General features: G+C 33.8%; 1 protein-coding gene across 1 annotated transcript; it reads left to right on the top strand.

Annotated features, from left to right (window-relative positions):
- The first annotated feature begins 10,210 nt into the window (after positions 1-10,210).
- On the top strand, positions 10,211-14,180 carry LOC149186599 (coniferin beta-glucosidase-like). The gene is made up of 13 exons (XM_089411065.1): positions 10,211-10,725; positions 10,859-10,922; positions 11,056-11,111; positions 11,309-11,384; positions 11,496-11,567; positions 11,681-11,768; positions 11,904-12,156; positions 12,230-12,345; positions 12,576-12,796; positions 12,932-12,957; positions 13,237-13,339; positions 13,546-13,654; positions 13,775-14,180. Exons 1-13 carry the CDS (start codon positions 10,591-10,593, stop codon positions 14,136-14,138), a joined length of 1,683 nt encoding a protein of 560 aa, XP_089267191.1. The 5' UTR covers positions 10,211-10,590; the 3' UTR covers positions 14,139-14,180.
- Positions 14,181-17,976: the final 3,796 nt, after the last annotated feature.

The raw sequence follows: 17,976 nt of genomic DNA, 5'->3' as shown, positions 1-17,976 counted from the left end.
TCAAGTGTCAAACTATGACATAAATTATGTTGGGACACCTTTGTAAAACTTAAAAATATATCTGTTGAATATTGGATATATGTGCTTTAGCCATTTCATTATTATTTTATCTTGTTATGAAATTAAACATTGATTCCTAAGAAATTAATATTTTAAACCTCTAAGGTGTCTTTCAGTTCAACTTTTAGAGTTCAATTGTTGCCTCACAACACAATTTATTATAGTTTTTGCACACTATCTCATCCCAATTTATTGAAAAATGGTCACCGATTGAAAAATGGTAGCTTATATGCACATTCTTCATGCTTTATAGTGATAAAAGTACTTTGTAAATTTTTTGTGACACAGATTACACTTTAACTTTGCTTACATTATATATTGTAAATTTGACAGGTTGAGCTTCAATATCTACATGATTATGCAGGGGTCAATACAAGCATTGGACTGACACCATCTCTAATAACATATTTCTCAGGAGTAATTGGAAATGAGAATCTTTCTATAGGGGGTGAAGTTGCTTTTTACATTGCATTAGGAAACTTCTTGAAATATGATGTAGCCTTGAGTATTTCAAAGCTTTATTTTTTTTCTTCATTGACCTTGTAAGATTTGGTCCTTGCCATTCTTGTAAACTAAAATAGAGAATTTTAGTGGGTTTTTTGGTACAATATAGGGGCAATTGCAAAGTTTTTTATGAAGCATTGCATTGAAAGTCTTATGGTGTCATACTTAAAGTGACCCATGCTTTCCAGAGCTGATAAGGGTGATACCTTGAAGGCATCTTACTTGCACATTGTGATTCCTATAACAAAGACCGTTGTTGGTACCGAGATATCACATAACTTTTCAAGGAACGAGAATATGTTCACCATAGGCACTCAACATGATTTGGACCCACTAACATGAAATTGATACCCCATTTTGCAAAAGTCTCGAAAATAACCACAAGATGAAGGGGAGAAGGATGAGTGCATATTTTACAAATATAGGATAGGGATGTCACCTTTAAACCACAACCATACATTCCTTGAAGATCGATGGCCAAAAGTACCAATGTGTAAGCTTTTTTAGGTAGTGGCTAACCCAGAGAGATGACCACCACATGCTTATTTAAAACATGTTCATCCTTGTCATGTGTTAAACATCGATGTCACACTAAGTCAACCCCATGGCCATAAGGGTATCATCTACAATGAGTTATTTTTTGGTGTTGTGGCATATGTTCCAATGGGAATCACAAGACAACTTAGGGTGAAACTATTGGGTCTAGAGATAGATCAATATATCCCCATACCATGGATTAGAAGAGATAATAAAGAGCAAAGTCTCATTAGGAAATGAATCAGTAACCATTTTTCAAGCACTAGTAGGAGGGAGTTCATATAACTTCTTTCCGAAGACTAATTATTACTTAGATTTGACGACCATAAACTCCACATCAAACTCATGAAAGATAACAATCCAGTTGAAATACTTTCTTCCATTGACTTGTCTACTAAGAAAATGGTGCACATGGTTGGAGTTAGTGATGAAGATGAAATACGCAAGAGGATATAGTGTCTAAGCCATTAAATAATGAAGAAGAAAACTAGAGCCAACTTTTCAATGTACGAATAACAAAGCTTTCCCCTACTAATCATTTTCTAAGGTAGTAGATGACATGCTCATTGTGGTCCTCTTCCTCTTGGACAAGAATGATGTTGAGAGTCGAATAAGAGGTTGCAAGATATAAAATGAAGTCCTAACCATAATTAGGAGGGTTCAGTAACGAGGCTGACATCAAGGCATCAAAATATCATTGTGCTTAGGCATCCCATACAAATGGTATATCATTTTTGAGAAGGCACATGAAACCCTTTATGATCTCAACATAGTTGGAAATGAATTATTGTAAGAATTTTTCTTTTCTGTAACCACCCCATCCCACATTTACCCACTTTTACAAGCTCTCTAGGATAAACATGAGCTAAGTGTTACTATGATATGGCCCAACCTCCAAGTTCCAATCATGGAAGTGGGGTCTTCTAACTAGAAAGATCACACAGTTGGCTAACAAAAACCAGTGGCGATCAATCCCTAAGTTAGAACTTTCACTTCTTATACTTTACGCCCCAATTGAATGCTTGACACACTGTGCATGCATTTGGAAGGCTCCCACCACACTCATGAGCCTTCCTGCATGCGGTTATAACCAAAATTCTCTAGTTCAGAGGGTGCAGTTGTGATATATGTGCCATATTTTCAAGGCTAACCTATATGTTGTGTGCCAGTACCACCCAAATCTCTTTAGAACTCATTCTAGAATAACAACAAGTATTTATGATGAATACTAAGGCTAGAACTTGCTCAAACATACCAGTCACATGATAAACATTTCGTCAAGAGTGTAGTAAACATAGTAGCTATAGGTCATAAATGCATATCTGATCATGATCCTCTTAACTTTGTTAGAGAATCATCAAGAAGGCCCAATTCCCTCTCAAGATAGTTGCAACAAAACTTGTTATCCCATGCATACATTAACCATTCCATAACTAAATCATGAACAAGATCCATGGCAATAATACTTCATTCAACCATGCCTCTAAGCAACATATAACAAGAATAAAATACATGACAAACTAATCATAATATCAACATAATAACCATTACATGTGCTCATAGATCACAATAGGAAATTAACTCATATTAATCACATGCAAAATCTAACCAAGTTAGGGACCTCCACGTACCACCGGACCATAGATTGGGCTGAACCAAATCTCTCTTTAGCCAATCACCCACGTGCCATATTCCAAGCATGGTTGTGAGATAATATGGGTTGAACCAAAATAGAACCAACTAGCGCTTCCATAGGCCAAATCACCTTAACCCTAAACCATAGCAATTTCACCTAAACCGGTCCAGAAATCATTCACATCAAAACAAGCTTGGATGCCTTCGACATCCTTCATCAGCTCCAGAGGAATTTTCCTGTATCTACCCATTCGTCAAGAGTTATATGAGAAAGCTCATCTCCACCCTTGACCCTTGGAAATTTTCCTGAGACCACCTCAACCGGGATCCAAGCCTACCGACCATCCAAAGCTTAATCAAAATAGAGAGCCCACTACATCTTGGATATCTAGGAAATGGTAAGGCAAGGATGAAATAACTCTCAATCCAGACCAAAGAACCACATGTATGTACCATGCATCTAAATCTCAACAAGGAAATCACACATGCAACTTGTTACTTGCAATGAACTCCAGTTGTAGCTTCTTTTCCAACCTTCCCTTTTTCTCCCTTTCTTTCCTTTGCTTGCTTGCTTGTCCAAGTGCTTCCTCTCTCTTTTCCTAGAGCTCTATTTCTGAAAGTGATCAAAAGTTAGAAATGAAAAAAAACTGTGAATTGTTTCACTGATGACTTTTTATCATTGATGTCTAGTCTCTTCCTTTCCTTTTTCCATTTTCTTCATTTTTCTCTAATTTCTCTCTAATTTCCCTTGCATGCATATTTTCGTCTCTTCATCTTCCTTTTCTCCTATTTTCCTGTATTTCCTTAATTAAATTCCAATTATTTCCTCTTTTCCTTTATTGATGCCTTTGCCAATTTCCATAACCATTAATAAATCACAAGTTATTCGCACTACAATGTTTATGCACCATTCAACCTGGAATATGCATCCCATGAACTTGGTTTTTATTTTATTTACATGAAAATTCAACCACAAGTGGTTATAGTTTTCCATGCAAACCCTAAGATTAATTAATAGGGAAAGGAGGAGGAAGATTGATGATCACCTCAACCTTGATAGGATTAACCATGATCTCGTACATGGACATGATGAAGCCTAACAATTGTAAAAAAATGACATAAGAGATGCATTTGCAGGGATTCAAATGAACATTATGGTAGATATAATGCATAAAGATGGATCGTAGATGCATAGGATGATAAGCCTATTGAGGAGATTGAGTAGCGAGATCATCCAAGTATGCCACCACAATTCACTTGTCATGAAAAACATAACACATGGTCTGCTGGAAAGTGGCCCCGACATTTTTAAGACCAAAATGTGGTTTCCTATAAGTGAACATACCCCAAGGAAAAATGAAAGACATTTTGTGTTGATCTTCCAATTTAATATGTATTTGGTCATAGCGGAGAAACAGTCCATGAAGGAAACAATCTCACTATTGGTGCATTCATGGATGATCTAGTCAATGAATTGGGTTGGCTAGTTATCTTTTGGACATGCCTAATTAATATCCCTATAGTCGACATAAACACTAATGGTACTTTGCTTTTGGTGATAAGAACGATGTTAGAAACCCATTCCATCAAGGGAACCAAATAGATGAACTCAACTTTGAGCAATTTTTCGACTTTCACCTTGATGGTAGAAGATTTGCAATGATTGAACAAACGAAGTTGTTTTTGAACTGCCTTAGATCCTTCGTAAGTGATGATTTGATGCTCTACAATTTGAGGATTGATGCTAGAATTTTTTTTCATAGGGCCCAGCGAAAATGTCACAGAATTATTTGAAAAGAGCCATATGGGTAATGATCTTGTTTAGAGTGAAATCCACTATAATAATAATGTTTTCCACGACTTCAAGTTTCACAAAAATATCAATGGGAATTATTGGAGAAATGTTTGCTAATTTCCCTTCAAAAAACACATTATGTGTCATGAAAGGATCTTGCACCCAATTGACACTTCACAATGAAACGATGTGGTGTAAGTCATCATTTTGCATGTGTTTCGAACAAGGGAGGAAAAGTTATCGATTGTGAGATTATTCCCAAGGTGGATCTAAGATCTCCATGGCTTCCAAGATGGCTTCATTAGATAGCATCATAGTATCGACGAAGTCATGGGAACTTAAATTATTGACAACCCATGTGAGTGAGGAATAAGCATCAAGCTCCACAACATGTGAGAGACTTGGATTAGGGTTAATATTCACCATTTTGATATCTTGATAAGCCAACTCAATGAGGCTCAAAGGCATTTGATTCTTTTACATGTCAATGCTTGAACAAGAAGGGATTATCCATGGCTCATCAGATCTATTGGAGTCATAAGTGAGAGAAGTGATCATGTAAATAATATTGGTTGTCTGTGACATTTCAAAGGGGAAGCAAGGGGAAAGTTATCATTAACAAAGACAATTTGAACATCCATTCTCCAATGCTTTTAGCAATAGAAGGGGAATCTCCTATAAATGGAATCAACTGATTATCATGATAAAAAAATCAGGCTTGCAAAAGTTCAGTTGGTCGATAAAGACTATTTTTCCCTCGTGGGGGAACATCATGACAAAAGAAAGATGAAACAATAGTAGTCATGGCATAAAAACAACTTCACCCAAGTAGGAGGTTATATTCTAATGGGGCATCGATGGCCTTGACTTTTATTGATATCGTTTTACCCTTGATCTCGATAGGCGAAGTAGGAAAAACCCCTTAAGGTTGCAAGGTATTCCCATTATAGGCCTTTAATGCAGATTTAGGTGGTGAAAAAGTCGATGATCCAAGAGCCTTCCAACACTTTGATGACATAATACAAGTAGATTCCCCTTTCGTCCAAGGCTATCCAATGAATGTGTTTTCCAAAGACGTGGACTATGATATGGAAGGCCAGATGATGTGGAAGGCGATGTTTCCATGAGGATGGATCGAAGGTGATGATATTTAAATATGAGGGATATACTCCACCAATGGAAGTTAGAAGTGCTTTGTGTTGTGTGGGGCAACTTTGCAAAGTTTTGAGTGTAGATATAACAACAAATGGTTGTGCCATATCCTCCACAATGTTGTAGTTGTGAGTGGCCCTTACATTGGGATTATCCGTAGCCTTATGAAGTGCGCCTTTAGGAGGAGGTCACACATTTCTCAACGATGGGTTATCAAAATGAAGAAGACCATCAGGTTGTAAGGATAACAAGTTCTGGTATGGAAGTAACACTCTTAGGATTTTCATACTTGTGCACTCTAGTTGTGACATGGATTTGTTGTTCCACCATAAAGATATCTTGTATAGATGATGAGCCAAGAAAATTGAGAGAATAAAGCCATATAAACTAAGGAGAATTTGAAACATCCACTTCAATTGGGCTAGGGAGCTCCTTGTTGCAACCACTGGGACTTGGGATATGAGGAAGTTTGTCTTTAATATGCCTAAGGTGAAGCCTCATCTCCTTCTAGTTCAACACTACTTTATCTAGCATTAGCAAGATCTCCTCTTCAACTTCATTCGAGTCCATCATGACCTTCCCCAACAACAATTTTATTTTCCAATATAGCTCAATGTAAGGAGGAAGGATTTTTTATTCCTCAAGTGTGCCTAATATGGAACCCAATTTGAGATATCTATAGAGTCTAACGTGTTGACATGATCCACTACTATAGCTAAATCCAGCTCCTAAATCTCTTCATGCACCATCTCAGGAATTTGTTTCGCAAATGCCCGAATTGACGTTTCAACCCTTAAATGAGCACAAGAACTCCTTTGCTCCCCTCAATTATCATTTCCATGATGAACACAAGCCTGTTGTCTCACCATTATAGAATCTACAAAGCACTAGAGCTGGGGCATCCAACAAGCTAAGTCTTTCAAATAAGGAAATCATAGGGAAAAACCCGCCTTGGAGGATGCTCCCCTTCACTCATGGAGAGAGCTTGTGATAGAGACTAAGAATAAGAGAAATAATAGAGTGAAATATTTGCGAGGGAGGAAACCATACGTTCTTGATTTTCCAGAACAAAAATAGCTAGAAATTGCATCAAAGCTAGAGGGTAATGTGTGCATAGAACTTGGCTTGCTTTGAAAATGATGGGGTAGGAGTAATGACCACCGCCATTCAGACGCGATTCAGACAAGCCCTTATACAAGCAACCTCAACATCAAAACATCTAGCATGAGTATTAACACCTTCCACCCAATATCATAAATATTTGGAGTTGACTACATGCTTAACAATTAAGAATTGAAGGGGGCATCTCAACAACATTAATTGTGAGAGATGATGACGCCCCTGATCACACCTCATCCGATACACACACACACACACACACACACACACACACACACACACACACATATTATTTGGAATGAAAGCAAAAGAAACCTCAGAGTACTTCCCCACATTTTATGGATGGTAAACTAGGTAAACTATCAACCTTGATTACAAGGCCTCGCCCCAAGGGAATCGAAGAGAGTCAAACCTGTGATCAATAATAACTAGCAACAATATCAAATAACTTCATATATTACTCTAGAGCACTTGAGCTAACCCTTGAGATTATATGTGTGTGTGTGTGTGTGTGTCTATATATATATATATATATATATATATATATATATATATATATATATATATATATATATATATATATATATAATTTTACTCATTGCACCGAGGGGCACTCTACAACCTAGTATGGGGGAGATTTCTATGTGTTAGATGTAATGTAAGAAAGATTGTATGTCAACATTTTTTAATGTTAGCTATATTATAACTAATAATAATAATAACTAAAAAAAAGCCAATTTAATGTCAACTTCAACATTAAAAGTAAATGTATAAATATAAAACATACAATCAATCTCTTAATCACATAATCATTGATTTTGTCTGTGCACATGAATAAGTGGGAGCAGGTAAAAATTAGTTGCAGGGCCTCAATACTATGAACACAAACAAATTGAGGTAAGTGCAAACCTTTGAAAATCAATGTTGTTTGGATAAATATTAATTATATTTTCTTATTTTATTTACAATGTTTTATTAGTTTGTTTTAGTATGAATCACATTTGAGCTTTATTTATTTTTGCTACTATATTTTGAAGCATATCTTTTGGAGGATTTTCATCATTTTCCCACACCATCAAAATTCCGAGATTTTCACTTAGGTGCTAGATTCTTCAAAATCTAAAATTTTTACTTAGTTTTCCATTTCATTGCTCTAATCTTCACAATTTCCCTGCTAGAATATGCTAGAATCTCCAAGTTGAGGATTTGCTTGGAAGCCTACACCCCACACACCCCTAATTATTTAATTTCAATTTCAATAATGCCTCCCCACACACTTTGCTAGTTATTTTTTTGTTTGTTGTTATATATAGAGACTTATAATTGAATTTGTTAAAGCATAAATTAAACTAATAAATCTTAACATCAAACTCTTTTCCACTTTAAATACATATAAAAACAAAATTAAAAAAAGAAAATGACCTTTACTAATAAATAAATATACATGTATGAGTTATATAGAATTATATATGTATGGTATGAAATTACGTCTAGAAACATAGCAATATTTTCAATATTCAACTTCAATTACACTAACTCCACATTCAACTTGAATCACACTCACTCCACATTCATGTACTTTTCTAAAATTCTCATTAAACAAGACCTGAAGACATCCATGCCATAAATAGAAACCTATTAAATTAAAATTTCTCTCACTATAAATAGAAACTTGTCGTAGTTTAATGATTATGCTTTTTTGCCTTGAAAGTTATAGAAATTTAGGTCATATTTTGAAAAACTATTGCTGTAAATCCAAGTAAAACTTGTCAAATTTCATAATGTTCTATAAATTTTTGATGGTGTTGAATCCATTTCCACCATAAAAAATATAACTCAAATGTTGCCTTTACAAGTTTTTTTGAAATTTTTTTGCCCAGATTCCAACCACTTTTAGCTATCCTGACAATTCCTCTACTTCGTAAACGACTCCAATTAAAAATTCTCTCAAATAACCTATAAAACCAATAAAAATATTTAGCATAACATATCATTTTTAAATATATACTAATTTACCACCCATCATGTCATGCGTTTCCTAGGAGATGTCCAACCTATTAAATGGCTCCATTTCTCATCCACATTACTAAAGTCAACTTATCTTTCCAAGCTTTTAATTCGATGTACAATATATGTGGTATCTTTCCAAGCTTTTAATTCACTGTACAATATGGCATCTTATGGTATCTTAGACTATTATCTTCATTACATCTTATGGTATCTTAGACTATTATATTGATTACTTGTAAAGTACGATTATTTTGATTTTTAAAAGATATATTTATAATTTTACGATGATTCTAAAATTTTTAGAATATTAAATATTTGAGGTATTTTTAAATTATTTTTTAAAAATATTTTTCCAAAATATATAAAAATATATCTATAAATTCAATATTGTACGCCTATTTTGATTTTGATATTTTAAGATTTTTAAAACTATGTTATATTAATAATATTTATATTTAATATCTAGTTTATTTTTTCTCAACTAATTATAATACTAGTAATATAATAAACTATAATATTATATTATAATTATTATAATATTAGTATATAATATAACATTAATATTAAATATTATATTACATCATATTTATATTTATATTTATTGTATTAATATTTCTATTAATATAAATAATTAATTATAGAAATATTAAAAAGTAATAAGAGTATGCTATTGTTTTATATTATCGTAATATTTATATTACAATTTATATTATCATTTTATTTTTATTTTAGGATGCATGTATTATAGGATTTCCTTTGTATTTGTTTAGGGAAAAAAATGTGGTGAAATCTTGATTTTTGTTATTTGAACTGGTTTTTTGATTACATATATGGATTTGGCACTCTCAAAAACCTCTAAAACACTTTAATTGTGAGAATTCACTTGTCAAATTTGTGATGTCAATGAATCCTACCGGATTCTAAACAAATTAGATCCAAAAATCAACAAGAAAACTTGTCAAAAAATCTCACTTATAGACAATCACTTTTAGCTCAAAACGTTTGATCCCTCTAGATACTTGATAAAATAAATTAAATAAAAAATCAATAATTTTTTTTTTTTAAGTCTCACTTGTAGACCACTGCTTTAAGCTCAAAACATTTAATCCCTCTCCATACTTGGTAAATCTAAAATTAAAATAAATATAAATTAATTTAAAATAATTCACTTAACTGAATTTTATAATTCAATTAAAAAACTACAATTGCTCCGTTAGAATTGGCTTTGTTTTGGGGGAATTTTTTGGATTTAAGATTACATCCCAAATATGGGAAAGAAGTTTATAATCACAATGAATCGATTGGTTTTCATCATAGCAATGAAGTTAGTAAAAGCCAGAACACTAGAGATTTATAACTTAATAAGAGTCCAGAAATTTGAAAACACTCCCGTAGGACTCCGCCCCTTACAAAACTTTACCCTTCTAACGTACCAAAGATCTGGATGGAAATAATGGTTTGACTTCCTTGAAGAAAAGGTTAAAACCAGCGGTAAACTCGTGAACCTCTCAGTGCAATTAGCCTTTCTGAATGTGCCCACGTCTCACTTCTGGAACTGACGTCAAAGATGAACCAACTACTTCACTTCTGGAATTGATGTCAAATATGAACCAATTTCTACTTCTGGAATCGAGGTCAAAGATGAACCAATTTCCGATCTCACCAATGTTGAGCTGGTTACATTAGTATATTTCATCCCCAATTTCATTCTCATTGTTCTTGTCTGTACTTAAGCTTAAGCTCACAATCTTCAACCAATCAGTACTGTTTTAGCAGACATGAGAATGGTAGGTTCGATTATAGAACTGCTGATCCTGGTGAGTCTGTCTACTGTTTCTGCCTCTGCACAACAGCTCTCTCGAAACGACTTTCCTCCAGACTTCATATTTGGTGTTGGTTCCTCTGCTTACCAGGTCTCTTTCTGCTTCATCATTCATATATTTATGTATACATTCATTCATTCAATGATTATGAGGAAGACATGCCCATCTCCCAATTCATAGAGTGGGATGTTAATGTGAAAAATCCGCAATTGGTTTTGTGCAGTATGAAGGAGCTGCAGCAGAAGATGGTCGGAAACCAAGCATCTTTGACACTTTCACTCACAGGGAAGGTCTGTTTCATCACATATCTTCATTCATCCCTTCATTTGCATTCTACACAGTTCCTTACTTTACTTTGGGACTTTCAAGGCCAAGGCTGAAAGTGAGCTGTTGTTTGTTTTTCAATTGTATTGTCCGGGACTACTCCGGATGGAGCTACTGGAGATGTAGCTGTTGATCAATACCATCGTTACAAGGTATTATTATCTGCAAATCTAAGAACAATAAATGTCACTAGCACAAACCGATATAGAGTGGCTACTCGTAAGCCATCCTCAAGCTTTATATCTATGTCCAACCCCATTATTGTTGTTTTCATACTAATGCATCAATAGATAAACTCCTAAATGATTTGGGTATCAACCTGATGCAAAATTTCATGTGGGCTTTGAAGGAGGATATTGATCTAATGTCCGCGATGGGAGTAGATGCATATAGATTTTCAATCTCATGGCCCAGGCTTATTCCTAGTATGTTTCTGTTTGAGCTCTGACCACATGCTTAATCCTGAAAATTTAGTAAACGCTCAATGGGCAATGGTAGGAAATAACTATTTTACATGTATTGATGCATTGATGCAGATGGTGAAGGACCCATCAACCCAAAAGGCGTTGAGTACTATAATAACCTCATTAATGAGCTTTTGTCCCATGGTAGGGCAGCGGGCTCTTGTTTTATTCATTGACAAACTTGTCTCTCTACTTTGGTTTTATTCCTGGGACTGTCATCCTCAAAAGTGTTAATCGTGACACAATGCATGTCTCAGGCATTCAACCACATGTTACATTGTACCACTTTGATCTGCCCCAAGCTCTGGAAGATTCCTATGGAGGTTTCTTAAATCCACAGATTGTGTAAACATCTTATGTCATCTCCTGTTCTTGATTTTCTTCCGATTGACACACAAGTCAAAGCATTAATTTATTGGTGCATCAATAATCTTATGGTTAGAGAAGCAGATTTCTCTAATCTACTTCGATCTTATGCAGGGAGGATTTTAAAGGTTATGCAGATGTGTGTTTCAGAGAGTTTGGTGATCGAGTGAAATATTGGTCCACTTTCAATGAGCCCAATATATTTGCTATTGCAGGATATGATCAAGGCTTTTTCCCACCTCAACGATGCTCCCAACCATTTGGAAATTGTACTGCTGGAAACTCAACTGTTGAGCCTTATATTGTTGGCCACCATGTTTTGCTATCACATATAGCTGTTGTGGAGCTGTACAGGAAAAACTATCAGGTTCTTTTCCTCTCTGATCTATGTTCCTCTCCATTTATTCTATGAGATTTTCTAAATTTCTTGATGAATCCAGGTAAAGCAGAAGGGCTGGATTGGAATAGTAATTTTAGTAGATAGGATGATACCTCTTACCAATAAATCCACAGATGTGGCTGCTACTCAAAGAGGAAATGATTTTACGGTGGGCTGGTGAGTGACTTCTTTAACAGTGTATTTCAAGTTAACTTATGCTTCAACCAGAAGCTTCAGTGCCATTGAGCAGTCTCATCAATTGTTATTTCTTCTCTTTTTCAGTTGGGGTTTTCGTAGTGATTCAAATAATTAACAGCTATATTGTTGAAGTGGATGCAAATAGGTGTACTTTTGTTTGGTTGAGGGCAGACAACCACTCTGAATTAATTTCTTTTTCTAAAATCCAGGTTTTTAGACCCATTTGTTTCTGGAGACTATCCAGGGAGCATGAGGAATATAGTGGGTTCTCGGTTACCTTCATTTACAAAGGAACAGACTCAAAAGTTACAAGGGTCATTGGACTTCATTGGTGTCAATCACTATTCTACCATTTATTGTTTTGATGTTCCAAGAAAAGGTGAACTCATGTCAAGAGACTATACTCAAGATATGTCCATTGGAATTGCAGGTACAAGAGTCATTTTCACAAATAGATTTAACTCAATAAATCTCATTTTCTAACAGCCTTTCTATACTCATACATTGCAAAAACATTGTTATTAAGAACATTTTATGGCTGTTCTGTACTGCTTGATAAATGCAGTGGAGCGAGATGGAATTCCCCTCAATGTAAGAAGATTTCGAAGAATCACATGTCCTATTATAATCATATGTTTTCTTTTTCTTTTTAGCACAAGTCTTTTTATAAATATACCGTATGTAGATTTTTACAGTTCGATAGAAATTTTGGATTTAAACTCTGCCTTAGTTTAGAAACGTAATTCTAAACCGAGAGACAAATAGAATCCAAAAATTCGACTATAATTTTTATAAATTTTTAACATTATGTTCTAAGTATGTTTATATCTTGACAAAAAAATATTTACATCATGCCGAAATTTGTGGCAGAAATCATTCTCTGGTATGCCAGTTGTACCACAAAGCATGCCAGCAGCGCTTGAATATATTAGGGACCGTTCCCATAATATTCCTATTATTGTGTATGAAAATGGTGGGCACTCTTGTTATGTTATTCCTTTAGCACAAGTTAGGTTTTCAAGTCCTCAATGAGAATTCTCTGTACACTTAAGGATTTATGCTGGTTCAAGAAAATATACATATAGATTGGTGCTACTGCTAATATCATTTTTTGATTATTGACCATCTGATTATCTGCTCTGCTCTGGACTTACAATATCAGCTTTCATGTCTGGACAGGATTTCTAGAGCCTAATAATTCTTCTATTCCCCTTTCTGAGGCCTTGAATGACCAATTCAGGATGGATCTCCATCAAGATGTCCTTCAGTATGTGCTTGCAGCAATAAGGTATACAAAGAGCATACACTGTTTCATTCCAGGCACACCATTTCTTAAACAATTGATGAAATCAAGGAATTTGTGAAATGAGAAATATCTCTGACCTAAAACGTTTATCCATTGTGGCAGGAATGGGTCAGACATCCGTGGATACTTTATATGGACTCTCCTAGATGACTTTGAAGTTTTGGGTGGTTACACTAAGCGTTTTGGTCTTCATTATGTGGACTTCAACGACAACTTGAAGCGTTATCCCAAACTATCTGCGCATTGGTGCAAGACTTTTCTGCAGAGGCGGGAAAGCAGGGAAGCAAGACTTGAATCTCAAATTCTACTCAACACCTACACTGCTATGAACGTCTCATTGAACCAAGAATTGAAACCCAATTTTAGGAAAACAATGCGATATATTTTAGCCATGATTTCCTTAAACAAATTTGATATTTATGTTTATATTCACTTCGAAAATGTTTTTACATCATTTAATATATGATGTTTATAGCAATGCATTAAAAAATCTCAATTTTTATTTTTATCTTTTTAGTTATGGTAGATCATATTAGTGTTACTGGAAGTTTTTCATCATTATTATTTTTAGCAGTTGTCTATAATGAGACTTTTTGGAAGCTTTTCCGGTGGGTTTTTCCGGTCAAAATCCGGCAGCAATTTATTGGAATCGCAAGTTTGATAGCTAGTTTCTGCACAATCAAAGTGTCCCAGGGGTTTTTCAGGGTGCTGAATCCAAATATGCAGTGAAAATACCATTTTAACTGCAACAAATCAAGATTTAACTTCAATTTCTTCCGCCGGATTCCGTCACCGGAATCTCTAGAAAGTCGCATTATCTTTATCTTTATCCCCAAATTGAAATTCACTGATCAAAAAATGATATTAGAATAAAATGATACATTATCCTTATCTTTATCTTCATCCCTAAATTGAAATTCACTGATTGAAATTACCTAAAATTTTCATTAGTCTTTTCTGACCAACTGTCCTTTGGAACCTTACAAATTGTTCGATATTATATTTACTTTCACTACAATTTTATTCTAGAGGTATCCAAGTCTTTAAACGATATTTGAAACCAACTTTATGAGCCATATACTTCAAAATATGAGCTTTTATGGTTCATGTTTGTCACAAGCAAATCACAACGTTTAAATTATGAAAATATGAGCTTTTGTGCTTCATGTTTGTCACAAGCAAAATCACAGTAGTTAAATTATGAAATATTGAATGATAATATTGGTTTTCTTAGAAAATATGACTCTAGTGTTGCTAGCTGATTTATTATTTTTCAATAGTTGTTGTTGGTGTGCTTAATGAGTGTTCCTAATTATCTACACATATATGCATTGTCTATGATTGTGGAGGTTGTTGAATCTTAGTTGGATATGAGAGATTCTCTCGAGCAAGATTTTTTCCTAGATTAGAATGTGGAGTTAAGTTGTTGGCTTGAAGTCTCAATGGAATAGTATATTTATCTTTAGTCAAAAGCCTACAAGTCTAAATCCACCTTGAACTAAATGGAATAAACAATTCAATGTGTTTATGTGTGTTATGATTGTATTTTTGTGAATTATTGTGTTTCTTCTTCAATTCTTTTGAAGTAAATTTGTTACAATAGTTTAGTCATTTTGAGAGCTAATCATTAAAATAATTGAAGAAACCACAAAAGAAAAACTGTATACATACATGTTTCCTATCATGTTGGAATTACCAAAAGTAATTGACATTTATGTGGAACAACTTGCTCTTTTTGTCCTTCTCAAGTTCTTCAAGAATCTCTTAAAGTACACAATTGTTTTATAAGCTTCCTAAGAACCTTAATATGTTTCTGGGTTAGAAAACTAAAATGGTATTCTATTATTAAACAAGGTCATTCTATATAGGGTTGAAATTTGATATCCTACCTCACAAGTTAAGAATTTTTTATGAGAAGTTCTAATTTAAACACTCATTTCATCTGATGTTCAAATTTTAATTCTTTAGTTGATCTCTTAATGTACACAATTGTTCGTTCTCAAATTCTTTAGTCATCCTTCTCATATTCTTCAATTATCCTTTAGTGTATACAACTATTTTATCAAGCTTCCTAAAGCTTTAGTATATTCCTAGAATACGAAACTAAAATGATATCTTGTTCTTAAACAAGGTCATTTTATGCATTGTTGAAATTTGATGTCCTACTTTTCAAATGTAGAAAATTTTAGTATATTCATGGTTTATAAAAATAAAATGATAAATTGTTATTAAACAAGGCCATTCTATGCATGGTTGGAATTTGATGTCCTACCTTTCAAGTCTAGACATTTTTATGTGATGTTCTACTTTAAACATTGCTTTCATTTTATGCTTAAATCTTAATGTTGTATGTCAAAACAATAGTTGTAATTTTTTTATTTTTTTTAATATAACATTTATTATTATTATATCCTTCTTTATATTGTATAAAAGAAATGCAAAGACATAGTTTTCCACCAAGTTCTAAGATGTATAAGTGTGGGAGAGAGGAAACATACACGGGTATGTCTAGAGAAAACCCTAAAATTTTAGGTAAATTCATGGGGATGAGGGGATAGTGTAAGAAACCCCATATCTAAAATTATTAAAAAAATATCCCACATAACAATTCATCATTTTGTAATGGTTTTTTATTTTTATTTTTTTTAGGGGGGTTAGGTTTGGTGGATGCAGTAACAGGGAAGGGGAGGTTGGGGGCCATAAGGGTGCACATTGCCCAGAAGTCCCCAATTTTGTGAAACATGTCCCGTACATTGGCAAAACATTTTCTTGTGTATTTCACTTAGTTTCGCAAAATGCGGGGTGGTAAAATGTTTTTCTAAATACTCTCCCTCATTTTGAGGACGTGGGAAGTGTAGGGGGCAAATCCCTATGGAACAATCCAACAACGATTTTAAATATATGATGACATACATGCATATGATACGATAAGTAAGAAACTTGAATTTTAGAAATTATTTATTAAACCCTTTCAAGAATTGTGCATCCAAGTTTAAATAATAATATTTTCTCTACACAAAAAAAAACAAAAAAAAATCATTTTAAATCAATTGTGGTTGTCTTAGACTCACACCTAAGATTGCAAGATTTGGTGGATCAAGAAATATTTCTTAGAAAAATTAATTTGAAACCTACAAATGAGTAGCCAGGTGAAATGTTTGTGAATTGTATGAAATGATGAGCTACAAGGTTAAAATATTTTACAGTGTACAAGTGTTTAGAAGATTTGGACTCCCAATTTCATATAGTGTAAAGAGAGCTACATAAAAATAACAAGAAGAACAAACAAAGCAAATAAATATGGGCAAAGAGCGAACTTGACATAAAACCTTGACATTTCACAGAGGGTAAACTTGTGACCATGCTAATTAGAAATACATAAGGATGTTTTGAGTACTAATGAATCAATGTAGATGATTCAAAACTCTAGAAGAAGTAGAGTCACTTGTCAAAAATCTCATGAAATGACCATAACAAATCAAAGAACATGCATGATGGTGCAAGAAACAAATATTTTCTTGCAAAACTATTCTAAAACCTAGATTTCAATTGTTTGTGCATAAGCAAAGGATTAATGAAATAGTTGCATTCTAAAATTAGCTAGAATCGATCAGATCCATGACTATGTGAAATGGATTGCGATGGAGTTGTACACAAAAAAATTACAATTTGTAAAAATTAAAAAAATGAAACTTCCAATTTCCATATAAATGAAAATAAAGTTTTATGAAAAGAGGGAATTCGTTACTAAGCTACTACTAGTGCATTATACTTATGAAAGAAAATTTCATATAAATCATCTATGGTCAAGATGTGAATGAATACACACCAGAAAGGGAAATGTATAACCTAAATGACATGGTTACATACTACAATTAGATAGACCAACCAACATAGAAGGAAACTTAATACATGGAATGAAATGCTAGAGTTAGAAAGTTGTTGGCAAGGAAGAAATGCATAGGTCAGAGTTAGTAGGTTGTTTAGAGGGAAATATCTTGGTGGTGTCTATTTGCATTTGAGTAAAGTAAAACATTGTGTCATTAGTTGTAGGATTCTAGAGAGATTCCACATGATTAACAAATTGATACCAATAACAAGAGAAAATTACTAGAATTGGATAGCTCATGTTAAAATCAATGAATTTCATGAATCGAACTTAAACAATTTGACCTTTTGGTTGAGCTTCGACAAATTTCAAAGTTAGAGGGTAAAATTTGATGAACCCTATGACTTTGGTTTTAATGTAGAAATTGATTCAACATGTTTGTGGGAAATGGTCCTACACTGGGAGGATAACACTC

This window comes from Pinus tabuliformis, chromosome 3_1 (assembly GCF_031772625.1).
Source record: "Pinus tabuliformis cultivar Carrire ecotype Pingquan chromosome 3_1, CPIR1, whole genome shotgun sequence".
NCBI lineage: Eukaryota > Viridiplantae > Streptophyta > Pinopsida > Pinales > Pinaceae > Pinus > Pinus tabuliformis.
The sequence above is the reverse complement of the archived record's forward strand: the minus strand, read 5'-3'. Positions and strand labels throughout refer to the sequence as shown.